Below are 26,314 nucleotides of genomic sequence, written 5' to 3'. Positions count from 1 at the left end.
AAATAAACATTAAAAGAAGAGAGAGATGGAGCACCTGAGTGGCTCAGTCAGTTAAGCGTTTGACTTCGGCTCAGGTCATGAATTTGCAGTTCATGAGTTCGGATCCCACAGTGGACTCTGTGCTGACAGCTCAGAGCCTAGAGCCTGCTTCGAATTCTGTCTCCCTCACTCTCTGCCCCTCCCTCGCTGGCATTCTGTCTCTCTCTCTCTCTCAAAAATAAACATTAAAAAAAGAGAGAGAGATACAAGTGAAGTCTACTTAATAAAGCCTCCAGGTGTTTGATACAAAAAAGCAGATTTGGCAAGCATGAACCTTCCTCCTCGCTACATACTGTCAGGAGCACATACATGGAACGTATCAAGAGCAGAGCCATTTTCTGGCCTAAGGAAGGCAGACCTTTGCTCTGGGTGGTACAGTGGAAAGACTGAAGGCACTTGGGTCTTGGCAGCATGCCTGGAGGAGCTGCTACAGCAGCCACGGACTGCCAGCCTCTGGACTCGTTAACACATGAGAAGAATAAACCGAAAGTTGTGGCTCAGTGGTACCTCCTGCTGACACCCGAGAACTCCACGCCTCCTGCCCTTCCTGTTCCCTTAAGAGGCCTCCTTTCCTGTTGTGCTCCGAGAATTCGTTACCTTTAAAAATAAAAGTCAGTTATTTTATGAGCAAAATGGATTTACTTGAAAATGGTAGACGGTTGCAATTCGGGACATGCAAGCTACTATAAAACCATAGGCAAGTCAGGAGAACAAAGGAGAGGACGGCTCTTTTACAGAGGAAAGGGGGAATTGGGAGGAGCTGTTATAAACAAAATTCCTTTAGCTACACTGGGTGTTTCAAGTGTAATGGCTTTTCATTGGCTGAGCTGTGACTGTCTCCTGGGCTGGGCTGTTCCCTGGGCGGGGATTAGTAGAGTAGGCTTCTTCCCTATTAGGAATGCCAGGTATGGCTCTTTCTTTTGGTTCTGCAAAGGTGCGAGGTGTGAGGTGTGGTATGTGTGAGCTCCCCCTTCTGGCCTCCCAACTCCCATTTTAAATGAGGTTTTCTTTCTTCAGTTTCACAAATTCCAAGCAAGCACAGCCACATACTAATCAACATGCTATTTCCACCCCTCTTTATTTTCACAGAACTTCTCCTCACCACTCCCCAACCAAACAAAAGTCCCACAACATGAGTTTTTATTCAGTTAGAGTCAGCAAGGCTTTCCTTTTCATGGAAAAGAGAAGTCTAGAGCTTACAGTGACATAAGGTCCAATAGTGAGGGTAACAAAATCTAAAGAAGGCGCTTCAGGGGACCCAGAAATCCACTGCACAATGTCCACTCAAATACCAATAATTTCTTTTTTCTCTAAATCTGAATTTTCCCAAGGGTAAACTAGTCTTATATTGTATTCTCCTATTTAAATCTAGACATAGTTTAAATAACCTTCTGTAGATTAAGCATGAAATCATAGCCCAATTTCAGGAATGTTAAGGGGCACCTGATTGGCTCAGTCAGAAAAGCACGTGACTCTTGGTCTTGGGGTTATGAGTTTGAACTCCATGTTGAGTACAGAGATTACTCTAAAAAAAAAAAAAAAAAAAAAAAAAACGAAATCAAGAATGCTCTTAAAAAATATACCGAGGGGTGCCTGGGTGGCTCAGTCGGTTCAGCATCTGACTTCAGCTCAGGTCATGTTCTCAGTTTGTGAGTTCAAGCCCCAAGTGTGCTGACAGCTCAGAGCCTGGAGCCTGCTTTGGATTCTGTGTGTCCCTCTGCCCTTCCCCCACTTGCACATGAGCGCGCTCTCTCTCTCTCTCTCTCTCTCTCTCTCGCAAAAATAAACATTGAAAGTACATCAAGAACCAAAAACAGTAATGCTGAACATTGCTTGTTTTCAGTAGCCAGATTTAAATATTTTTGGAACATCTATAACTCAAAACCAATTAATGGCAGTTATTTATTACATACAACTCATTTTATTCTCAAGATAACCCTAGTAGGGGCCCCTGGGTGGCTCAGTCGGTTAAGCGGCCGACTTCGGCTCAGGTCATGATCTCGTGGTCCGTGAGTTCGAGCCCCGCGTCGGGCTCTGTGCTGACAGCTCAGAGCCTGGAGCCTGTTTCAGATTCTGTGTCTCCCTCTCTCTGAGCCTCCCCCGTTCATGCTGTGTCTCTGTCTCAAAAATAAATAAACGTTAAAAAAAAAAAAGTTTTAAAGATAACCCTAGTAAATATCGTCATTATTCTTTTGAGGAGGATGGGGAAAGCAGGCTCAGAATCAGGTCGTACACCCATTATGTGGCAGAGAAGGCATCAAACTCAAGACTATCTAATTCTGATCTATTTTCTTAACTTTCAGGACACACTGCCTCTTGCTCAACATATAGAACACTCATCCCAGCTGAAGACTTAGTCTTCAATATCTAAGAATTGGGGGGGGGGGGTGGCATTTGCATACAAATCTTTCCACATGGGTTATATCCCAAGTTTTATTCTCCAGCATGAAGCCTCTGGTGTCGAACAAGTGCTGAGCTGTGCCTGAAGGATTTCCCACATCCAACACACTCATAAGGTTTTTCTCCAGTATGGATTCTGTAATGTTCACTAAGGTGTGCTTGCTTGCGGAAAGTTTTTTCACACTCACTACACTTATAAAGTTTCTCTCCAGTGTGAGTTCTCTCATGTTCAACGAGGGAAGAGTTCTGAGTGAAGGCTTTGCCACATTCAGTACATGTGTAGGGCTTCTCTCCTGAATGAATTCTCTGATGCTGCATGAGGCATGCACTCTGATTAAAGGCTTTCCCACATTCATTACACTTATAAGGTTTAACTCCAGAGTGACTTCTCTGATGACGAGTAAGGCAAATGCTCTGACTGAAGGCTTTGCCACATTCAGTGCATTTATAAGGTTTCTCTCCAGTATGAACGCGCAGATGTTTGATAAGGGAAGGGCTCTGACAAAAAGCTTTGCCACATTCAGTGCATTTATAGGGTTTCTCTCCAGTATGAATTCTCAGATGCTGAACAAGGATTGCTTTTGTTTGAAAGGCTTTCTCACATTCATTACATTTATAAGGTTTCTCTCCTGTGTGAATTCTCAAATGTTGAGTAAGATTTGACTGTTTACGGAAACAAGTTCCACATTCACTACATACATAGGGCTTCTCTCCCGTGTGAATCCTCTGGTGCTGAGTAAGAGACGACCTCTGAGTAAAGAATTTCCCACATTCACTACACCTTGAAGGCTTCTTCTGCATGTTAAGTTTCTGATGGTTCATTTGCAGTGAAATTTGGCGGGCATTCGTGCTGCTTGTAACGCACTCAAGGAACGTCTGTCCAATAGGTGCAGTTTACGGGAAACTGTCTCTCAAGTTCATGATACTTACAAGGTACTTTCTCAAAGATGACTATGGTTACAGTAACACTGTCCTGGGAATGTTCTGTGTGTATGTGTGCATGTACTGTACTCTCAGGCATTCCTGCAGGATGCCCCTCCTCTTCCTTGTCCGGCATGTATCGTCACCTTCTCCAATTGTAAACCCCTGATGACCAGGTTCCCTGACCCTCGACATCCTCGTCATCTTCCACAAGTCACTTAACACTGTTTGTTACATCAGGCTTGGTCTTCTTGCCTGAAAAAAAAAATCATGAAGGAAGATGTCCTCTGTGCAGAACAAGGGACCTGCATTGTAGAATCTTGATTTTATCCTCTTCTCAATAATATATACAGATCACAATAACCTGGGGAGAAGATCAGATAATAGAGAGAAGAGATTAAGTAGTGACATATCTTGGGAAATCTATACAATTCCGTATCGTGATTGATTCTGAAACACTCAAGTACTAAAAATTAATCCAGGTAATTTAGGATGATCCAGAGTGATAAATAGTAGAATGTGAAAAGGATAAGTATTCTAATCTTGGGTAAACCGTTAGGGAAAAGTACTACCTACCTATAGTCTCTACTCCTCAAAAAACAGATGAAAAGTAATTCCATTTCCTTAGGATACCTATAAGCAATGTCTTGCTCGTGCTGCTTGAGAAAAGTACAAGTTTACATCATTGTCTAGTGACAATTAGAGTTTCTCTTTTAAGATTTCAAAGGTATTCCAGGCTGTTACTTTTACCGGGTCCATCACCCCAATCCTTCCTATTCACTCACCTTGATAGGTGTCTCTTTGGACCTCTCTCTCCAAAACTCAGCATCTGTAGCTCTCCCCTGTGTCTAACTGGAAGATCTTTAGGTTTAAAAACTAGAGCCTTGCTTACTGAAAGCAAGTAAGATATCATTGTTTTGTTTAGAGAAAAATTAGGATAGCGGTGGTCCTTGGGGAAGAGATCCCCATTGGACAGTAACTTGACTATACCATCATGGTCCAGAACCCAGCCTCACCTGTGACGCTTTAAAGTGCTTCAGAATGTGATGTATACTAATCAAATTCACAAGATGATACAGAAAACAGAAAGTCACTTTGCTGATCTATAATGAGAAATTGATATGCTGTATGTCCAGCTAGTTGACACATTCTCTCCACTACAGAAAAACTGCATGGGAACCAAATCATTGTCATCAGGACACTCCTTAGAACTGGAGAAAGAGAAGTATTTAGATGATCTTACTGGCATCAGACTTTGAAATCCTGATGCTCTGAATAAGGGCACAGAATCTGAGAACAGATATTCATGTGCCACACATTAGCAACCTCCTCCCTGGATGGTGCTGAAGACACTGACACATTCTTCTTCTCTGAGGCCGCTTTTTATTTCAATTTTTAAATATAAGTTACATATGAATAAATCCTCGCTTTAAAATACTCAAATAATATAAAAGTATGTAGGATAAATTAGTCATTTTTTATCACCGCCCACCCTACCCAAACAAACCCAATCCCTTCCCAGAGATTATCAAGTTTGGAGTAGATTCATTCAGTCTTTTTTCTATATATTTTTATACACATACCATTTGCTTCTTTCTGCATAAATAAAATTGTTCTATAGGTTCTGCTGCTCTGCTATTTGCTTTTATTTATTCATTTTTTTCCCAGTAAAGAATGTGTCTTCAGGATCATTTTTTCTTGGTCCATACAGATCTACTGGGGCTGAGAGTTGGGACACACTGGGATCTCTGCACAAATTGTATAAAATCAGAGACTGATCTGATTGGGCATTACTGTACCACACTGGTGGTTAAATATATTGAATATTTTTCCTGACTGTATCATCTTTATCTTATGTATAAACTTCCAGTATAGATATGCTGTATACAAAAATTAACCCCAGGGGCGCCTGGGTGGCTCAGTCGGTTAAGCGTCCGACTTCAGCTCAGGTCATGTTCTCGCGGTCCGTGACTTCGAGCCCCGCATCGGGCTCTGGGCTGATGGCTCAGAGCCTGGAGCCTGCTTCCGATTCTGTGTCTCCCTCTCTCTCTGCCCCTCCCCCGTTCATGCTCTGTCTCTCTCTGTCTCAAAAATAAATAAAACGTTAAAAAAAAAAATTTTTTTTAAAGAAAAAATTAACCCCATATGGTTTCAATAGTGAAACATAACACCCAAACCCTAACCACACTTTTCTTTCCTTTATTTTTATTGTCTCAAAAAGTTTTGTTTCGTTTTGTTTATTACAGATACAAACAATGTATGCTCCTTCTAAAACAGTCCACAAAGGAAACTACTTGAAATCCCACCACCTAGTGAAAACACAGTTGGTTTTTTGATGACCTTTCTTCTAGGCATATGCATGTGTACATATATTATGCATACGTATTAAACTACACTGAATCCTTCAGACCATAGTCACAATCTATTCATAGAGTTCCCATAACCTACGAATCCAGTTCAGACAGTGCTTTTCTTACTGAATTTAACAGATCCCAGGCTCCATCTTGCCTTCTGATGCACAAGAACAGAAGTTGCTATTACTTAGACTCTTGTGCCAAACGGAGCCGGTAGCCCATTCATATTCCCTGAGGAGACACTTAAATCACCTTTGTGATGGGTCTTCCAGTAATGTACTGCCAGTTTTCTCACTGGTACACCATTAAGGCATTATACCAAGCAGTTCAGTGAAGCTGCCAGATGTTCTACCAGATAACTGCAGAAGGGGTAGCTACTCTTGCTACAGTTTAAGTACATGTGATACACAATTAGTACATTCTCTGATCTGTCCTGTAACCAGTTACTTCATTGCCTGCTTCCATAATGGGCCGCACTCACTCTGATTTGAATAAGGTGGGCCCATTTCAGGGTGGTTCTGTGTTTTCAGTCTGCAGCGTTTAGGTGTGGTGGTCACTGGTGGGTCCCACTGTGGCTCTGCCACCACTTCCAATGAGCACCCCCGTAACAACCCATCGTGGGCTCTTGAGTTAGATTTCACTTACCCAGAGATAAGCTGTTAGGAACACAAGCGACACTGGTTTGTCTCCTGGAACCTTCTCTTGAGGGAGGGCAGAAATCTAAGGCATGGAGGAAGGAGAAAAAAAGCACCCAGAAATTGTCAGCTGCTGGATTCAGAGGAACTCAGGAATAGCCCATCCCTAACCAAATAACTATTTTAATTCTGAATGAAGAATATCATTATTCTCCTGAAAAGAGTATTACCAATGACAAAAATCAGTAAGTGGGTAGTCTTCTGAGAGACCTGACAGTGCACAAAGAAAGGGGGCAGGTGCTCCTAAGGACTATCCTGGGGTAAACATTTCTCCACAGGAGATAAGGTTGGAACCGAAGCCCTTCCCCCCCCCCCCCCCACCTCTCCGCCCCCAGCCCAAACCTACTGGAAAAGTAGAGGACATTACAACAAACACTGGCCTGATTCTCGTCTGGGCTCTGCCACTAACTTGTTCAATGACCTGAAGCTAGTCACTTGGTTTCATCTGTGATTTGTTTTCGTATCTGAAATGAAAGTGGAAAACTAGTACAAACATTCAGTGATCCTTTGATTCTAAAAACAGATGGGAAAAGAGCAAAAACCTCAGGTCCAGTCCGTCTGTGGTTGAGGCTGCTTATTGAATTCATTTACTTGGAAAATACTGATTGAGCAGTCACTATGCATCAAACAGTGAGATCAGCTCTTCTTGAGAAGAGGCTGAGTCAACAGCAAGGAAACTCCCCTACAGTTATCTTCCCACAATCCAAAGTTAAGACTGCATCTCTGTAAAGCAGAAACTCCAAGAAAGGACAGGGGAAGTCTTTTAGGGGAGTCTTATAGAAGATGTTCAGGACCCCTCTTCAGAGGAAAGGTTTTAAGAACTCCCTCTGAATGGAAAGGAAAGAACACTCTAGCAAAAGACGCGGATCTGGTTACCAGTCTAATCGGTCCCAATCCACAAACACCTTCTATTTGACACTGAACAAATGAATTCAAACTGCTGCTCAACTTTAATACTCAGCTAAAATGTGAACTGAACACTCTTCGTTGGTGAAAAATTTTTGACGTGCAATGCCCTTTCTCTAGATTCCCAAAGGATTTCACATGGCCCTATTGTGGCACTTTCCACTGGTTTGATGCTCTGATAAAATGTCTTCCTCCACTAAACTTGAAGTATGCCATTGGCTCCTCTGGGTTTGAATCCCTGTTCTACCTTTTATGAGACAAGTGATCTTGGGTAAATTACTTAACCTTTCTGAGATCTGTTTTCAAAGGTTACATGGCTGGCGTTGACAATAACTACTTCAAAGGGTTGTGATGATGCATGAATTAGTCAATACATGGAAGTATTCAGGAAAATGCCTTCAACAAATAGGACCTGCTGCTAAACGTGTCTTCATATAGAACCTATTTTGTTGCTATTAGAGAATAAAAACTTAAAGGAAATTGCAAACTCTCACCTATACTCATTCAACCCACGCAACTCTGCCAACTGGAAAAGCAAGGAATAGCATTCGCTTCTGGAAACCAGAAAAGCGACGCACCCAGAAGTTCGCTTCCTCCCTCAAGTACATACAAATGGAACCCGGGTCTCCCGACTCCCAGACCAGGGCTCTCGAACAGCCTTCTCCTTTCCCTCTTCAGGGCAAGCCGGCCCCCGCTGGCGGCGCCCGACCCCCGCTCCAAAGGTTCCCGCGCGCCGGGAAGGAAGAGGCGCTGCGGGGGGCCGGCCCCGGCTCTGAGGGTGGCGCCGCGACGAGATCACCGCAGCCCGGCACGGCCGACTCAACTCCCCGGGTGCTGTCCGCGGCACGGCCCGTCGCACGTCCCGACACTCGGCGTCGGGACGCTCCCAGGCAGCCTGGACGCCGCCCGGGCCGCGCCGGGCGGGCGTGACGTCAGCAGCCCGCGCCGGTCGGAACGACTGCGGTCTCCTCTCTAGGAAGGCGGGAGCGGCTCTCTCTCGCTGCTTCCTCCCCGGCTCAGAGCCAGGCTTCAGCCCGACTCGGGAGCCGCCGCTGCGGAAACAGCCCGCAAACCCACCGCACCAGGCTCCCTCCCACTGTAAGGACACCAAAAGGGTGAGAGGCTGGTGGCCGGCCAACGAGGCGCTCTTATTACTCATTCTGCAACCTGGCCATATTTATCTTCCTAAAAACTCTTCCACGTCACTGCCTTTTGGGTCTTCCCAAGGGTTTCACAAAGCGGGCGTAAGCCTTCCTTACATTCTCACCTGCCAGAAAATTGGCCTCCTCACAGGAGCCCCAGACACCACTTTGTTCAACAGTTGGCCGAAAGAATAGGTCTGTTTTCAGCTTAAGTCCCGGATTCTCAGCGTGCAAACTTGGGCAAGTTACTTTATTTACCTCTCTGTCCCTGTTTCCTGACTTCTAAAATTGAATAGTGGTACCAAATTTCATAAGGTTATCATGAATATTAAATGGAGTCAGTATGTGTTACTACGAAGACCTCCTGGCACTTCAGAAGTGTTCGATAAATGTGCATCCCATCGTGCTCCGCAAATCCCAGCAGCCCTCTGTTCAGCATTGGCTTCAAGGGGCCTTCCCAGCCCTCAAGGCAAGGCCCCCGTTCCCCCCCCCGCTGCAAAACTTCGGGTCTTGCCTAGGACTCCTTCAGGAAGTACTTGCACATCCAGGCACCTCTTGACAGTGTATTCCCGGGATGAAGGGCAGCAGGGCACCTAATCCGCTTTCAGGCGGGGTAATAGGGCACGTGATCCACTTCCAGGCGTTTGATCTGCAAGCCCTGGAAAATAGGGCTGTCTGCTCACCATATCCCTAGTGGCTAATTCATAGGGGGGTTAAACACTTGAAAAAAATGACTGAGATGCAGCAGAAAAGTTATCTGCTCAAACTTCCAGCCTGGCTGTTCTACCAAAATGAAGTCCCCTCAGGAGGCTGAAATTAGGAGTGGAGATGCCCCATACTAAGGTCATCGCTAACCATGTACAGCTAAAAAAGAACCCTTTGTAGAACTGTCAGCTGACATGCCAGGGAACAATAATGTTGGGCTCCCCTTAGTTTTTACCAAGTGTCACATTCTCAGCACATGTTTGAAATCGGGTAGCAAGTTCTTCCCCTGCAAGCCCTAACATCCCACAGGCCAAAGAGCCTAGGCCAAACCATTTTTCCTTAACTTTTAGGCTTCAAAGAATCTAACTCAGCAGGCTCTGCTCTGTGGCAACTAACTAGAGTGGGGTACCCTAGGCAGAGCAATTTACTGGAAATATGAATCTGGGGCTTAACATAATTTGGGCTGAGCTTCTTCAAAGAAGTAGAAAATGGAAGGGGGTGAGGGAGGAAGTGGACACCAAAACCATTCCACAAAACTAAAATGACCTTAGTCCTGTGGTGGCCAGTAGCTGAAGGAGAGTGAAACCGAAGCCACCTGAGGTCAAAGCTACACTTCTGCATTATGTACGAATAAAGGCAAAATCAAAATGCAAAACCATTTTATTTCTCACACTCACACACAGGAAGGTCTGAGGGCAAAAAAGCTTTTTCATCTAAAAGGAGCTCCCAGGGGCACCCAGCTGTCTCAGTCAGTAGGGCATGTGACTCTTGATCTTGGGATTGTGATCTTGGGGTTGAACCACAATCTCTATACCATCTTGGGTATAGAGATTACTTAAAAAATAAAATCTTAAGGGACACCTAGGTGGCTCAGTCAGTGGAGCATCTGACTTCAGCTCAGGTCATGATCTCACGGTTTGTGGGTTCAAGCCCTACTTTAGACTGTGTGCTGGCAGTGCAGAGTCAGCTTGGGATCCTTTCTGTGTCCCTCTCCTTTGCTGCCCCTCCCCCACTTGTGCCGTCTTTCAAAATAAAAAAAATTAACATTAAAAATAAATATAATCTTAAAACAATCTCCTCCCATCCTCACAAGCAGGGCAAGAGTGGAGCCCTAAGTGGTCAACTCTATAATAAACAACTAAAGGGGCATCATGGAACAGAAGTATGACCAATAAAGAGAAATCTGAAGGAAAAGCAAGAAAAGATACAGGAATTTAAACTTCACATGACACTTACTAGCGGTGTGACCTTGGGCAAGTCCAACCACCTGTTGTCTCTATTAGTTTTGAGGATCTGATGTGGCCTCATGCCATGTCCTTCTGAAATCACATACTAAATTTCAGCACACTGAGAATAAGCAACATATTCCAGCTCTTTATCATCCCCAGCCAAGGAAAGCCATGAGCTCAGGAAGCGCTTCCATGGTTGGGATTGCTACTAAGCTCAATCGCTCTCCTGCCAGGCCAGCATCACTATTCAGCTCCTGCTTATTTCAGGGATATTCCAGCTGAAGTGGTTGTGCTTCTACAGCTGCATTTGTCTCTCCCAGTTGACCCTGACATCAATATGACGTCTGAAAATACTCGGTTTTTCAGAGTAAATGATGGGACATTTAAATGGCTAATTTATAACAAGTGGAGTTTTGGGGGGTTTTTTGCTACAAAAGGTTACTTTCTCTTAAGAGACCTTCTGCTTAATACAACCACACCATCTGTATCTTGGGGAAAGGTTTGGAGTTCTCGCACCTGGCAAATACTTCATGGACACGCTTCTATACTTACCACACTTCCTTTCTGCTGGTAACTGTGGACCTAAGTTATAGCCTGGCAGGGAGGCATGGAGAAATGTCTGACTCAACATTTTAGTGTAGCTCAACAAATATTTACTGAACACACTCTAAATTCCAGGGACCGTGGATACAAACCTGAATAAAGATCACATGGCCCCAGCTTTGACAGAGCTGATAGTTCAGTGGGAAAAGATCTGTAAACAAGCCATTACAATGTAACATGATAAACAAAATGAAGATATAAAATACAAAAATAAAAAATATGTGAGGCCAGACACAGCTTCAAAGGAGATGTTGCATGAGCACGTTCACAAGTGACAGAGGGGAGCTTCCCAGGCAAGCAGAAGGAAGGATATTGAGGCAATAAAAACAGGATGTGCAAAAGGTGCCAAAGTTGAGTCCAGCAGTGATGGGGAATCACGGAATTTGCACAATGGAACAGCATGCAATGCAGGGAATGGCACCTGAGAATGATGATGTAGGCATGGGCCAACATAGGAGCCTTATATGCCTTTTAAGGGGCTAGAATATGCTGAGGTAACAGCAGCACTGCTAGTTGTGTCTTTCAAAGACCATCAAGAAGAAATGTGAAAGACGGCCTAGTGGGGTAACTGGAAGACTGATTGGGAAAATAGGAAAATGGTCTAGGAAATAAACTGGGGAGTGGACTAAAGCAGTAGCAATGGATATGGCTTTGAGATTTAGGAGACGTAAGCAGGATACAGTGGCTGCTTGGATACGAAGACTGAGTACAAGATTGACAGAGGGGGCATTTCCAGGATTTGGGGCCAAGCTAGAGTAAGTAGGCACATGGTTGGCCAGCGAATGAGAGAATTTTGCCAGGAGCAAATATTTGCAAGTGTGAGAATATGGGATAAGGAGAGTGGAAAGATGACAAGATCCTTTCCTTCCTGTTTTCCCAGGAAGTGAAAATGGTACCATTTTAAAAAAGAGTTGTGTCTATTCTATTTTTAAAAAGCTTTCGAACAAAAAGTTGGAGATGTCTCAACCTTAGATTTCCCATTTCTTCCTTAAGAAAACTCTCCCAATTCTCTCTAATCTCAACTCAAGACTCTGAAGATAGTAGTGTATAAATATTCTAAACACCTACATAGCCCAGGAAGTTGCTAAAGTTTCTGGTGGGCAAAGTTTGATTAAAATATATTAATTCAACAAATATTTATTACATATTTAGTATGTGCCAGCAATGAATTCTGTAGCGTTATTTTCACTTAGTACAAATACATCAATATTTCCTTTCAATAATATAACTTTTCATGAACATGAAGTTTTAACAGGGTTTTTTTGTCCATAAAGCATTGATTTACTCAATTATTAGTTGCCCTGTGACAGGTTTTGAAAATATACTCTTCACAGCTAGAGAGGAAGAGAGTGATATTTCTGCCACGTTCCTATTCATGGTAATTAATAGCTCAAACCACTACTTACAAGACAGTTGCTCTGGAAAAAAATTAATACTGAGTTCTAAGTAACCAACCACTCCAGAATCAACTGACTTTGTTTTTAACAGTCATTATTTTTAAAACTGTATGAACTTCAGAGCATAGAAACTCTTCCAAATACCAGACAACGGCTATCCTCACCTCATCTCTCAGAGTTCAAGGTCTGGGTAGCAGTGAAGAACATGAAAGGGAGTAAGGAAATAAAGGAAAAAAAACATGCCTTCTCTCTTAAAAGAATAAAATACCATCATAGTCAGTGGCTAACTATGCTGTCTCAACATTCAATGATTTGAACAAGAGGTAATTCTCTCTAGAACACTTTCCAAATTTATCCCATGACAGTGTTTCCCTGATTACACCTAACCTACAGGGAAGGGTAAAATATCCAAGAATAAGATAGTGCCAATAAAAATGGAAACATCTGAAACCTAACTAATCTGTTTATAGCTACCAATGGCATAATTAAATGAAACCTAGCCCTCTCCGCTACAATGACCAACATTCTCTTAAGGACTGGTCCGGCAGCCCTGAATCCAGCCAACCTAAAAGGCTGTCTTTATCACCAATGGTTTCTCCTCCCTAAACACCCATTAACAGTTGTTTGGACGTTGTCCCTCAGCACCAGCAGCCTAGCACATACTATGTCCCTCCTGGGTAAGTCAGTGTTCCTCTGGGACAAAGTTTGGACATTCCTCTTCCTGGCCCTCTGAGCAGATCTGACTCCCTTTCCAAACTGGCATCGCTCAAGATAAGTTTCTCTTGACCTCCTACTTCCACTTTAGCCCCAAATTGCCTTCCATCTTGAAAGGATCAGGAAAGATCTCCCTCACCCCGAGAAAAGCCTTCTTCACTAACATATCTGTAGACATAAGCCCAGTGCTTGCCACATACCCCCTTATTTGTTGAATGAATGAATAAGGATTCTTTGTTTTCCCTTATTTCCGCCTCTCCTTCATGAGACCACATCTACAGATCGCATGTTGAAAGCAGCCTCAGATACCTGGAGGCTACTTAGCACTACCTCAGAACTCTTGCCACTTTCACACTGAATGTTTGGGAAAGCACCTCAGCCTACTGGCCAGAGAACACAGGTCACAAGCTGGGAAGGTGGGGCAGGAGTGCAGTAAGGGAAACACAAGTGCTAACTTAACAATGGCACCTCAAGGTATGAAAGTCACAAGGAGAAGTGGCAAGCAGCAAAGATTCATCTGAAAAGCAGGGAACTTCCTTTCTACCCTGAATTCCCAGATGCCCAGCTGTAGGCTCTGCATTCTCCAAGCTCCCGCCTCCGTAACTGGAAATACTCTTCTGAGTGTAACAGTCGGTGCTCCCTCCGGGAAATGTACCTGCCCCCCGCCCTGGCCCCAGCCAGCTTCCTAGTCACTATTTCTAGAGAAGCTGTCATAACCTGAATGCCAGGGTTATTCACCATTGTGAAGTTTCTGATGTCTGAAAAGGACTGAACTATGTCTGAAGAATTTTCCACATTCAATGCATTCATAAGGCTTCTCACCAGTGTGAATTCTGTAATGTTCACTAAGGTGTGCATACTTGCGGAAAGTTTTCTCGCACTCGCTACATTTATAGAGCTTCTCACCAGTGTGTGTTCTATGATGTTCAGTAAGAGATGAGCTATGAGCAAAGGCTTTCCCACATTCTTTACATTTATAGGGCTTCTCTCCAGTATGAATTCTCATATGCTGAGTGAGGCAGGTATTCTGATTAAAGCCCTTCCCACATTCATTGCACTTATAGGGTTTTTCTCCAGTGTGACTTCTCTGATGCCGAATGAGGCAAATGCTCTGAATGAAGGCTTTACCACATTCACTGCATTTGTAGGGTCTCTCCCCTGTATGAATTCTCTGATGTTTAGTGAGTGGGGTGCTCTGAGTAAACGCTTTGCCACATTCCTTACACTTATAAGGTTTTTCTCCAGTATGAATTCGCTGGTGTTTAATAAGGGATGGGCTCTGACAAAAGGCTTTGCCACATTCCTTACATTTATAGGGTTTCTCTCCAGTATGAATTCTCTGATGCTGAGAGAGGTTTGCCTTTGTTTGAAAAGTTTTCCCACATTCCTCACATTTATGGGGTTTTTCCCCAGTGTGAATTCTCTGGTGTTGTGTAAGATTTGAGTGTTTACGAAAAGAAGAGCCACACTCATTGCATAAATAAGGTTTCTCACCAGTGTGAATCCTCTGATGATGAATGAGGTGTGTGTTCTGATTGAATGCCTTCCCACATCGATTACATTTGTAAGGTTTCTCTCCAGTGTGAATTCGCTGATGTTCAGTGAGATGTGAATGATTGCGGAAGGAATTCCCACATTCATTACATTTATAAGGTTTCTCTCCAGTATGGATTCTCTGATGCTGAGTAAGAAATGACCGACACCGAAATGTTTTCCCACACTGCTCACATCCATATGGTTTTACTCCAGTGTGAATTCTTTGATGTTGAACAAGGAAGGAGCTACGACTAAAGGCTTTCCCACATTCCTCACATGCATAGGGCCTCTCTCCAGTATGAGTCCTCTGATGCTGGGTAAGGGATGAGCTCTGAGTAAAAGCTTTTCCACATTCGTTACATTCCCAAGGCTTTTTCTGCGCAGAGAGGCTTGGACATTTACTCTGGTCTGAAATCTCATTGGTGTGTATGCTACTTGTCTCCCACTGATGTAGGCTCTCTTGTGTAGAAACCCTGAGACGTGTAACAAAGCTTGAAGTCAAAAGTAAGCTTCTCTCAAAATTATATTCTTGGCTAATCATTTCAGGAGATGCTTCCTTGTGGATAAAAGTTATTCCCCCAAAACCTCCTTCTTTGAAAAGACATGGTCCAGGAACCTCTCCAGAAGGGTTTTCCTTCATGCTCTCACATGCATATTTTTCTCCAAATGTAGAATCCTGGTATGCATCGTCTTGTAATCTCTTTGCTACTATCCCTGGTGAATCAATTTCAGAGACATCCTGCTCTGGAACAGACTTGCTCATCAAATCTGAAAGAAGACATCACAGTGAGTATCTCTCGTGCAGGCCAGAGGGGAAGCCCCTGAAGTTACAGGGGCCTAATTCTGACGTGACTCAATAATGGCATAGAAGTAAGGGCCAATAAAAGCAAGTAGAGCAAGTAATGCAATTACAAGTGGTGGAAGAGATCTGTGTTAGGGTAAGGTGACCACCATTAATAAGGTACCCCACAGAAGAGGAAGTGAGAGAACCAGAGACAGTGGAAATACAGGGAAAACGATGAAGATCAGGGCGTGGTTTGTATTCAGAGTGGACCATGGGCAAATGGACACGCGAATGCTGGAAAGGAGACAAAATGAGTACTGGGGAAAGTTGGTCCCAGGAGACGCTCACCCACATCTTCCCCAATGTCCCCCCAGCATCCCTAAAACACAGGGTAATCTTCCTTCCTGAGCTTCAGTCACTTTCTCTTATACAATGCCCAAAGTCCCGCTGTCTGTCCCCCTGGTTTTCCCTTTTGCTCACTCACCTGGACAAACCTCTCTTCCGAGCTCTTGCTCTTCAGCTCCTTGCATATTCAACATCCACAAATCTTCTCTTTGCTTTGATAGGAAAACACTTCAGAGTTGGAAAACTGGGAGCCCTGCTCATAGGGGGAAAAAAGGTGGGGGAGGGGATATCACTGTCCCAGTAAACAGGAAAATGAGAAAGAATGGTTGCCTAGGAACACGATCTACTAACTGACACAAAATGTCTAGCTAGCAGAGGGATTGCATCAGCGCAAATTGCAGTGGGCTTCCAGCCTTCCAGCTTCACAAATTCCATTGGTCAGCTGTATAAAAAGTGACGGCCAGACTGACACATTAGCAAACACTCAAGCGCTGGATGAATAAATCAGAATGATACCTATGAAGCGGATGGAAGTATTCACGTTAATTAATGCCCTGTCTTTATATACAACAATCCATATAAAAAGTCAATATAATCAAAAGTTGCACAGGGAAATGGCCTCACAGTAAAGCTGATGCTTTAAAGTCTGATCCACTCATCTCCACTATATGCTATGGAGCTGGACAGCAGTGAGGGAACTCTATTTGTACAACTTGAAAGTATACTGATTGCCCTTTCTTCTAGAGGTCAGATCAACTAAACAGTTTCTCTTCAGGCACAGCTCAACATGAAGAGTGTAGGCTGCAGTTTAAAAGGGAAAAAAATTCATTTAAACTGTGAAATAATTTTTCACTTACAAAAAAATTGCAAAAATAGTACAGAGTTTCTCATGTTCATAATATTTAATCACAACTGTTCATCCAAAAATGTCTCTCCATATAACCCTGAAATGAAAAGAAGAATCTGAAGCATTATTTCAAGGAAAAAGGAAGACAGAGAGAGGATTTTACCATAACCGAGTGCTCAAAACACATGTATGCATGGCACAAGTCTACTGAAATACATAAGGCTGGTAGTGTGGTATTCTCATCCAAAGCCTGTGGCTCTGTGCTAAATTTTAAAGGTTTAAGAGGATTCTATCTGGGATTTCCTGATCCTATTCTGTAAGAGGGGCATAGAAAGAACCCACAACACAATCCTATAGAGAACCATGAAGTAGAGTGGGGTTTCAGTACAATCAGAGTTAAACAGTGAAGAAAAAGTCAGACGTGCCCCGACCTGCCCAGAACTTACATTACAGCTGGACAAAGACATTAAAGTGTAGTTACAATTATGGGAATTACAAAAGTAGAAATATGAGATGCTGGAATGTAGAGCAGAGGGGCCCTGATGTAGTCTGGGAAAGAAAGCCTCGCTGAAAAAGAGATAAAAAGGAATGAGACAGGTAAGGACAGAAGAGAATATACCAGAGATATGAAACGATACACAAAAGGAATCCTGCTCAGTACTTGGGAAAAATGAAAAAGAGATCCAGTAAGACAAATTATTAAGCACAAAAATAAGACATGAAGCCTGAGGCAAGAAAAAGCCAGATCAAATCCAACCCTGAAAAACAGTTTAAGGAATTTACCTGAAAGTGAGTAGAAAGCCACAAAAGGAATATGAAAAGGTTTGGGGGCAAAAAGTAACATGAGTATATCTACTGTTTAAACAAAAAACATATCCTGGGGCACCTGGGTGGCTCAGTTAAGTGTCTGACTTCAGCTCCAGTCACAATTTCAGAGTTCATGAGTTCGAGCTCCGCATTAGGCTCTGTGCTGACAGACAGAGCCTGGAGCCTGCTTCGGACTCTGCGTCTCCCTCCTCTCTGCCCATTCCCCACTTGCACTCTCTCTTTCTCTCTCAAAAATAAGTAAACACTGGGGTGCCTGGGTGGCTCAGTTGGTTAAGCGTCCGACTTCAACTCAGGTCATGATCTCACAGTTCCTGAGTTCAAGCCCCACATCGGGCCCTGTGCTGACAGCTCAGAGCCTGGAGCCTGCTTCGAATTCTCTGTCTCCCTCTCTCTCTGCCCCTCCCCTACTCATGCTCTATCTCTCTCAAAACATAAACATTAAGTTTTTTTTTTTTTTTATTTTTTGTTAACGTTTATTTATTTTTGAGACAGAGAGAGACAAAGCAGGAACAGGGGAGGGGCAGAGAGAGAGGGAGACACAGAATCCGAAACAGGCTCCAGGCTCCGAGCTGTCAGCACGGAGCCCGACGCGGGGCTCGAACTCACGGACCGTGAGATCATGACCTGAGCCGAAGTCGGACGCTTAACCGACCAAGCCACCCAGGCGCCTCTAAAATTTTTTTTTAATAAATAAACGTTTAAAAACACACACACACACACACACACACACACCCTTCTGCCCATAGCACAGAGGAAAATTGTGTATGAACGGGTGGAAGGTGGAGAGGCAAGATGAAGGCTGGAAGCTTCCATGGGAGGTTGTTTCAGCGGTCCAGTAAAGAGACTGGACCAACTAAGAGACAAAATCCACAGGACTGGATGAATATTTAGGAGAGGTGTAAGGGTGAGGGAGAAGTCAAGATAATTTGCCAGTTTAGGGCTTGAGTGATGACAATGACCTTTAGAGAGAATGGGAACACTAGTCTGGAGAGAAAGAAGATACATTTAGTTTTCAAATATCCAAGTAGAAACTAGACTTACATATCTGGAATAGAGAAGTGTCATAAAGAGAGTAATTAACATCCTGGGAGTAACAGGTAAAACCAACAAATGAGTGTGGCTAGGAAAACCTCAACAATGAGTTTATATATTTAAAAGGAAGTTTGGGGCGCCTGGGTGGCTCAGTCGGTTAAGTGTCCGACTTCGGCTCAGGTCATGATCCCATAGTTCGTGAGCTCAAGCCCTGCATCAGGCTCTGTGCTGACAGCTCAGAGCCTGGAGCCTGCCTCAGATTCTGTGTCTCCCTCTCTCTCTGCCCCTCCCCTGCTCACATTCTGTCTCTCTCTCTCTCTCTCTGAAATAAACATTAAAAAATTGTTTTAAATAAAATAAAAATAAAAGGAAGTTTAACTCTGGCTTTTGATTTTAGAGATTCCTAATCCCCAAAGAGAAATAAATAAAAGAATTTAATATATGAGAAAATTGGCATTTCTAGTCATAAAAAAATTGATTACTTCTGAATTATGTTGCAACTGTTGCTTACCTGGAAAAAAATACTTAGTAAGATTCCTACCTCACACCATATACCAAAATAAATCTAAACTGATTAAAGGGTTACATACAAAAAGTGAAACCACAAAATATTAAGAAATGACTGACTTTAGGATTAGAGAAGACTTTTCTAAGCGTTATGCAAAAAAACAAACTACAAAGGACAAAACTTGATAAATCTGGTCACAGAAAAGCAACAATCTCTATATCCAAAATACAAATAAAATCAAAAGAAAAAATCTGGGAGAAGTACTTTTGATTTATACATCAAGGAGTAGATGGACCTAATGGATAAAAGACTTCTTATTAACGAGTAAGGAAAAAAGATGAACTCATAAAAAATATGGGAAGTATAACATAGAGCAAGAATTATAAGAGACAATAAATAAATAAATAAAATACAAAAGGCCAATAAACCTATCAAAACAAAATTCCATCTTGGTGGTAATCAAAGAAATTGAAAAGAATAAAGAATCTATTTTTAGGTCAAATTGGAAATTTTCTTTTTTGTGCCAGAAGTCAAGACTGGCAGGGGCATCTGGGTGCCTCAGTTGGCTAAGCATCCCACTTTGGCTCAGATCGTGATCTCATGGGTCGTGAGTTTGAGCCCCGGGTCGGGTTCTGTGCTGACAGGTCAGGGCCTGAATCCTGCTTCAGAATCTGTGACTCCCTCTCTCTCTCTGCCCCTCCCCCACTCACGCTCTGTCTCTATGTCTCTCAAAAAATAAAAATAAATGTTTAAAAAAAAAAAAAAAAAAAAAAGACTGGCAAAGGTATGGGGAAAGAGCTTCTCATATACCAGCAATGGGAACGTAAACTAGTGCCATTCTCCTAGAGATACTTTGGCAATATACATCAGGTCTTAAAGTTGTAGGCTAAGTTGCGGTTGGAATACAGGATCACCATTTTGTGGGTATAGGAACTCAGATAAGAATATTCACTACCTGGGGCGCCTGGGTGGCTCAGTCAGTTGAGCGTCCGACTTCGGCTCAGGTCAATGATCTTGGAGCTCAGTGAGATTGAGCCCCGCGTCAGGCTCTGTGCTGATAGCTCGGAGCCTGGAGCCTGCTTCAGATTCTGTGTCTCCCTCTCTCTCTGCCCTACCCCACTCGCATTTTGTCTCTGTCTCTCTCACAAATAAACAAACATTTTAAAAAAAATTTTTAAAAAGAAATACTAAGTATATACAATGTATCTCAGAAGGTCCTTAAAGTCATCAGCATTCCTATAAAACGCCTATATTCTTCAAATAGTAGAATAGTAATTCTACTAATAGAACTCTCTCAGGGCGCCTCTCCGTGGCTCAGTCTGTTAAGCGTCCCACTTTGGCTCAAGTCATGAACTCGCAGTTTGTGAGTTTGATGCCTGCCTCCAGCTCTGTTCTGACAGCCCAAAGCCTGGAGCCTGCTTCAGATTCTGTGTCTCCTTCTCTGTTCCTCCCCCGCTTGCACTCCTTCTCTTTCTCAAAAATAAACAAAGATTAAAAAAAGAAAAAGAGGGGCGCCTGGGTGGCTCAGTCCGTTAAGCGTCCGACTTCAGCTCAGGTCATGATCTCACGGTCCGTGAGTTCGAGCCCCGCGTCCGGCTCTGTGCTGACAGCTCAGAGTCTGGAGCCTGTTTCCGATTCTGTGTCTCCCTCTCTCTCTGCCCCTCCCCTGTTCATGCTCTGTCTCTCTCTGTCTCGAAAATAAACATTAAAAAAATTTAAAAAAAAGAAAAGAAAAAAGAAAAAGAACTTTCTCAGAAAGAAGGAACTTCTCAAAGAAGAAAAAAGCTGTATTCTTTTGTTACCTGTAAAAAATAAAGGGGGCGCCTGGATGGGTTGAGCGTCAGGCTTCAGCTCAGGTCATGATGTCGAGGTCTGTGGGTTCAAGCCCCACGTCAGGCTCTGTGCTGTCAGTTCAGAGCCTGGAGACTGCTTCGGATTCTGTGTGTCCCCCTTCTCTGTCTCTGCCCCTCCCCCACTCATGCTCTGTCTCTGTCTCAGAAATAAATAAACATTAAAAAAAAAAAAAAAATACCCTGCAATGTTGTTGGAAAACACAATCTTTCTACTAATGGACACTGATGCTTAGCAAATCATGGTACTTCCACGTGGTGGCAATTATATAGACATTAAAATAATTAAAAATGAAAATATGTGATCATTTGGAAAAATATGATCTATATAAATGAAAAACATGCAGGATATCAAATTTTAAAGTACATAATACTATCAAGCATATATGTTAAAATGTGCATATGAATAAAGTCAAGAAGGAAAATTAATCATCAATCACTATGGTAATATGGTATATTATGAATGATTTTCCCTTCTACTTCCCAAATTTCCCCTATTATCTACATCTTGCTTTCTTTTTTAAAAACTAACTTAAATCTCTAAGAATATGTATCAAATTGTTAACCATGATCATCTCTGAAGAATACGATTATGGTAAACTTTTGTCCTAAGGCCTATCTTTGTGTAATGTTTTAAAGTTTTCCTGTAGGAATAAACAGCTTCAATAATCAGAGAAAAAAGGGAAAAAATATAATCAGCGACAGGCACAGAAATTTAAGTACAAAGATCACACTGTTAATATAATTGTAAAGCAACAGGCAAATAAACATTGATGGCATATCGATATGGTAGATTTTATAACTCTTAAAAGTCCTATTTTCAAAGAATATTCATGAGAAAATATAGTATGTTAAAATAGGAGAATACAAAACCAAAACTCGGAAACACAAGAAACAAACGTTGAAGACAATGTGGAGAAAAAGAAACCCTCGTGCACTGTTGGTGGGAATGGAAACTGGTGCAGCCACTGTGGGAACAGAATGGAGGTTCCTCAGAAAGTTAAAAATAGAACTACTCTATGATCCAGTAATTACACTACTAGGTATTTACCAAAAAAACCACAAAAACACTAATTCAAAGTGATACGTGCACCCCTATGTTTATTGCAGCATTATTTACAATGGCCAAAAAATGGAAGCCGCTTAAGTGTCCATCAGTAGATGAATGGATAAAGATGTTGTATATATACACAATGGAATACTACTCAGCCATAAAAAAATAAAATCTTGCCATCTGCAACAACATAGAGCTAGACAGTATGTTAAGTTTAATAAGTCAGAGAAAGACAAATAGCGTATGATTTCACTCATGTGGAATTTAAGAACCAAAACAAACGAGGGACACCTGGGTGGCTCAGTTGGTTGAGCATCCCACTCTTGATTTCGGATCAGGTCATGATCTCACAGTTCGTGGGATCAACCCCACATCGGGCTCTGCACTGACAGTACAGAGCCTGCTTTAGAGTCTCTCTTTCTCTCTCTACCCCTCTCCTTCCCTCCCTCAAAAATAAATAAATAAACATTTTTTTTAAATGAGCAAAGAAAAAAGAGAGAGCTAAACCAAGAAACAGACTCTTAACCACAGAGAACAAACTGATGGTTCCCAGAGGGCTGATGGGAGGGGGATGGGTGAAATAGGTGATAGGGATTAAAGAGTACACTTATCAGGATGCCTGGGTGGCTCAGTCAGTTAATTGTCCAACTTTGGCTCAGATCATGATCTCATGGTTTGTGGGTTTGAGATCCGCATCAGGCTCTGGGCTGACAGCTCAGAGCCTGGAGCCTGCTTCAGATTCTGTGTCTCCCTTGTTCTCTGCCACTCCCCCACTTGTGCTCTGTCTCTCAAAACATTAAAAAAAAATTTTTTTTAACTTTTAAAAAAGGAACAAGAGAAAACTACATAAATTTGATTTTAGAAAAGTTATCTAGGGGTGCCTGGGTGGCTCAGTCGGTTAAGCGTCCGACTTCAGCTCAGGTCACGATCTCGAGGTCTGTGAGTTCGAGCCCTGCATCGGGCTCTGGGCAGATGGCTCAGAGCCTGGAGCCTGCTTCCGATTCTGTGTCTCCCTCTCTCTCTGCCCCTCCCCTGTTCATGCTCTGTCTCTCTCTGTCTCAAAAATAAATAAAACGTTAAAAAAAAAATTAAAAAAAAATTATCTAAATGCCTGCTTGATTTTGTTGTATCCGCTCTGCTGGTCTCTTAGGTGTCATGAAGTCAAGGGGCTGTTTGTCTTGTTCACTACAAAATTCGTAAATGCTTATTACAGTATCTGGTTCTCAATGGTTACAGAGGAAGATTGATTCTCAGTGGTTATTGTTCTGAAATGGGGTGAGGGCAGAGAAGCAGAATGTGGCAACTTCATAAACTTTTGTGTATGGGAACTGGAGAACCTTTTAGTGAATGAATCTGCAGAGAAATACAGCATATAATTCTCAGGACTCCTGCCTTCGCTCATGAATGAAACTGATAACCTCAATCTAAAACTTCAAAGGTACACCTTTTAACTCTGCTACAGTAATGGCTCAAGGACATATTAACAGCTCTCAAAAACCTGGACCTCACTGACTAATTGGAACCATCAGTCTTGATATATAGATGTAATGGTTGTTAATATAAGAGCTACACTCTGGAAAAAAAGACCTTAAAAAGATCATTTTGGGGGGCACCTGGGTGGCTCAGTCGGTTAAGCGTCTGACTTCAGCTCAGGTCATAATCTCACAGTTTGTGGGTCCGGGCCTTGAGTTGGGTTCTGTGCTGACAGCTCAGAGCCCGGAGCCTACTTCAGATTCTCTGTCTCCCTCTCTCTCTGCCCCTCCCCCACTCGTGCTCTGTTTCTCTCTCAAAATTAAATAAACATTTTTTAAAAATTTAAAAAACCCAGAATGCAAAACATTAAAATAAAAAATATGCATGCATATACCAGCACTAAGTAAACATCCAATAAACAGAAACTATTATTAACACACAGATATATACAAAATACAAAGAACAGAAGAAAATCCACCAAAATGTTAACACACTGATCCCTGGGTCATTTAAGGTGTTACTTTCCTTTGTCCTTTATACTCTTCTATATATTTCACTTTCCCTACAACAAGCATGAATTATTTTGACGGTTAGAGAAACAATCACATAAAACAAAAATGACAGTTCTTGCTCACAGGTTTCACAACCAAAAAAAACCAGAAACAAAAACAACATCAAAATGCCAGACCAAATGGGTACGGTATTGGCCTCTTGTCCAGAGAAAGATTAAAGTGAACTGAATTGGGAATCAGAAACTGCTGTCACAGCCCATGTGAATGGGCCTAAAGGACTAGTTATTTATCTGACAAAACTAACAAAACAGATAATATCCATGAATCCATTCAGCTTTAACATTCTGTGAATCCTTAACTAAATGAGTTAGTTCATATAAAACATTTATAAAGATGTCTTCCACATGGCAGGCATTCCACAGGGGTCAGGCATTATCATGTTTGATACTAAAATCTACGGAGAAGAAAAGACATCTCGGTGTCAACCCTCTGCTCCAAGCGTGGGTCATCTGAACTGTCAGCAGTTCATGTCAAACTGCAAATATTTTCTGTAAAGGGCTAGAAAACTAAATATTTTAGGCTTCATGGGCTATATGGTCGGTCTCTGTCATAGCTATTCAACTTTGCCTTTGTAGCTTAAAAACAGAACTAGACAATATATAAACAAATGAACTCGGCTGTGTTTCAGAAGACTTTTTTTTTTTTTTTTTTTTTTACAGAAACAGGTGACAGACCAAATTTGGCCTGTGGGCCATAGTCTACTGACCCCTTGCCTACAAATTCCCCAGAAAGGAATGTACAGGTGTCTCCACCAATGCCTAGTGTAGAATAATCTGACTGTCAATGATTTTAAGACGATAAAAGGATGTGTCTGAATCCAGGTTTTGGGGAAGAGACAGGTATTGTGGTGAAGGGTAAAAAGGAAAGATACTTTTAATAGCTTAATCCTGTTAAAAGTAATACAGAGCTAGCTCTCTCCTCAAACCCTATAAGCTTTCTCCTCGCTGCCACCTCCTTACCTCTCACTAATTAGCCAGAAAGGATTATGGGCAAGCCAGGTAGGGTTTTTGATGAATTTGAAGCGAGAGTTCCCTCAATAAGGCCACACTTAACTGTACTCCTCTCTGAAGCCCTTCTTGGATTTGTCGGTTGGCCAAAAGTAACCTATTCATGCAGGCTGCAGCAGCACAGTCGATCTCTCTTCTGCACCTTGGGTCACTTAGCAGCAATGTGTCCTTAGACAGTCATCTAGTCTTTCCCTATCTCAACATGCTTATTAAGAACTACAGATAATACACTGCGGTTTAGGTCAAATCAATTAGCACAACTGCTTCGAACAGTGCCTGATACATGTTAAGTGTTAATAAGTGTAGTTTAAAATATTATCACAAAAATCCGCTCACATCTCTATCTTCCAGCGCTAGACTGGCTGCATCTTCGCAGTCGGCAGGCTCCAACGTCACTCATTCTGTAGCCCCGCCCCTGAGTTCTGGATCATATTCGGCAAGTAACGAGTAAAATTTTGTAGCCAGACACTGACGTTTCCATATGTGCTATCACATACATGCTGTCAACTGACTACTGGAAAGTCCAACTTTATAGATCAAGAAACAGCCTCTGTAGCCTCAAAAATTATGACTCAGAGACTCGAGACTAGCCACCTGGTGCGCTTTACACTACCGCCGTTTCCTATTACGACGGTCCCTAAAAATGTTTCTGAGCTGCAAGATTCATGGCGGGGGGGTGGGAGTAGCTGGTACTCAGCCGGAGAACTCTGAGCCCCGGGACTTCGTTTCCGAACACGGGTCCTAGCTCTTGATCACCTATCTACCCATCACTCAGTCATCACTCATTCGTTCATTCCCTCCACCATGTTCTTAGACTTCTGCTCCGTGCAGGGCCCGGTGCCGAGGCCGCTGGGAGTTCCGGGCCGCACGCGCAGGCAGCAATCTGGGGGGAGATGGGGGTCGGGACAGGCTTTCTACAGAAGCGTCGGCCCGCCGCCCCAGCCGAGGGCGCCCGGAGCCGCTCCTTTCCCCCCCCGAAGGCCCCGCCCGCTCACCGTGAGGTCCGGGGGCTCCCCGCGGGGCGGCAACTACTGTCCCACAGGTGCGCGCCAGCCCAGGGAGCAGGTTTACCCGCCAGGCCGGAAAAGCAGTGGCGCGGCCGGTAGTGCGTCACCAGCGGCTCCGCGCCCCTTGTCGGGCGCATCCCTCCGCTGCCTCTCTAGGAAGCGGGAGGAGCATCTCGATGGCGTGCTCGAAGGCCGCGATTCGGGGCCTGGTTTCCCTCCGAAACACAGCCGAGTCCCTGATGTCGCGTTAAAGACTACCTCTGCCCGGAACACAGTGACCACTTCATCCCTCAGGCCGACTCTAGATGGGGTCGTGAGGGTTGGAAAGAGTGCTGGGTAGGAGTCGGAAGGGACCGTCTCAGCAAG

The 26,314-nt window shown here is 43.2% G+C and overlaps 2 protein-coding genes across 6 annotated transcripts; both read right to left on the bottom strand.

The window, feature by feature from the left end:
• Positions 1–1,098: 1,098 nt before the first annotated feature.
• ZNF501 (zinc finger protein 501) lies at positions 1,099–26,036 on the bottom strand. Of its 4 annotated transcripts, none has more exons than XM_053898241.1 (3): positions 25,937–26,036; positions 6,360–6,434; positions 1,099–3,724 (listed from the first exon to the last, which is right to left on the bottom strand). In XM_053898241.1, exon 3 carries the CDS (start codon positions 3,259–3,261, stop codon positions 2,473–2,475), a length of 789 nt encoding a protein of 262 aa, XP_053754216.1. In that variant the 5' UTR covers positions 3,262–3,724; positions 6,360–6,434; positions 25,937–26,036; the 3' UTR covers positions 1,099–2,472. The 4 variants fall into 4 exon arrangements, with proteins under 4 accessions (XP_053754216.1, XP_019272047.1, XP_053754217.1 ...); XM_019416502.2 differs by lacking the exon at positions 25,937–26,036 and adding an exon at positions 7,810–8,195; XM_053898242.1 differs by lacking the exon at positions 25,937–26,036 and adding an exon at positions 7,894–8,195.
• ZNF502 (zinc finger protein 502) lies at positions 12,116–26,036 on the bottom strand. Of its 2 annotated transcripts, none has more exons than XM_053898240.1 (3): positions 25,937–26,036; positions 15,910–16,023; positions 12,116–15,409 (listed from the first exon to the last, which is right to left on the bottom strand). In XM_053898240.1, exons 2-3 carry the CDS (start codon positions 15,962–15,964, stop codon positions 13,836–13,838), a joined length of 1,629 nt encoding a protein of 542 aa, XP_053754215.1. In that variant the 5' UTR covers positions 15,965–16,023; positions 25,937–26,036; the 3' UTR covers positions 12,116–13,835. The 2 variants fall into 2 exon arrangements, with proteins under 2 accessions (XP_053754215.1, XP_019272045.1); XM_019416500.2 differs by lacking the exon at positions 25,937–26,036 and adding an exon at positions 25,278–25,925.
• Positions 26,037–26,314: the final 278 nt, after the last annotated feature.

The sequence above is a fragment of the Panthera pardus genome, unplaced genomic scaffold (assembly GCF_024362965.1).
Source record: "Panthera pardus isolate Hobbes unplaced genomic scaffold, ASM2436296v1 HiC_scaffold_8, whole genome shotgun sequence".
In the NCBI taxonomy this organism is placed as follows: domain Eukaryota; kingdom Metazoa; phylum Chordata; class Mammalia; order Carnivora; family Felidae; genus Panthera; species Panthera pardus.
Note: the sequence above shows the minus strand (reverse complement) of the source record. Positions and strands in the feature narration are given on the sequence as shown.

Bases quoted from the DNA above. Each gene is read 5' to 3' on its own strand.
- ZNF501 (XM_053898241.1), bottom strand. From the start codon at position 3,261: ATGAACCATCAGAAACTTAACATGCAGAAGAAGCCTTCAAGGTGTAGT.
- ZNF502 (XM_053898240.1), bottom strand. From the start codon at position 15,964: ATGTTGAATATGCAAGGAGCTGAAGAGCAAGAGCTCGGAAGAGAGGTT. The intron at 15,410-15,909 runs GTGAGTGAGCAA...GTCTTCTTTCAG, and splicing joins CGGAAGAGAGGTTTGTCCAG to ATTTGATGAGCAAGTCTGTT.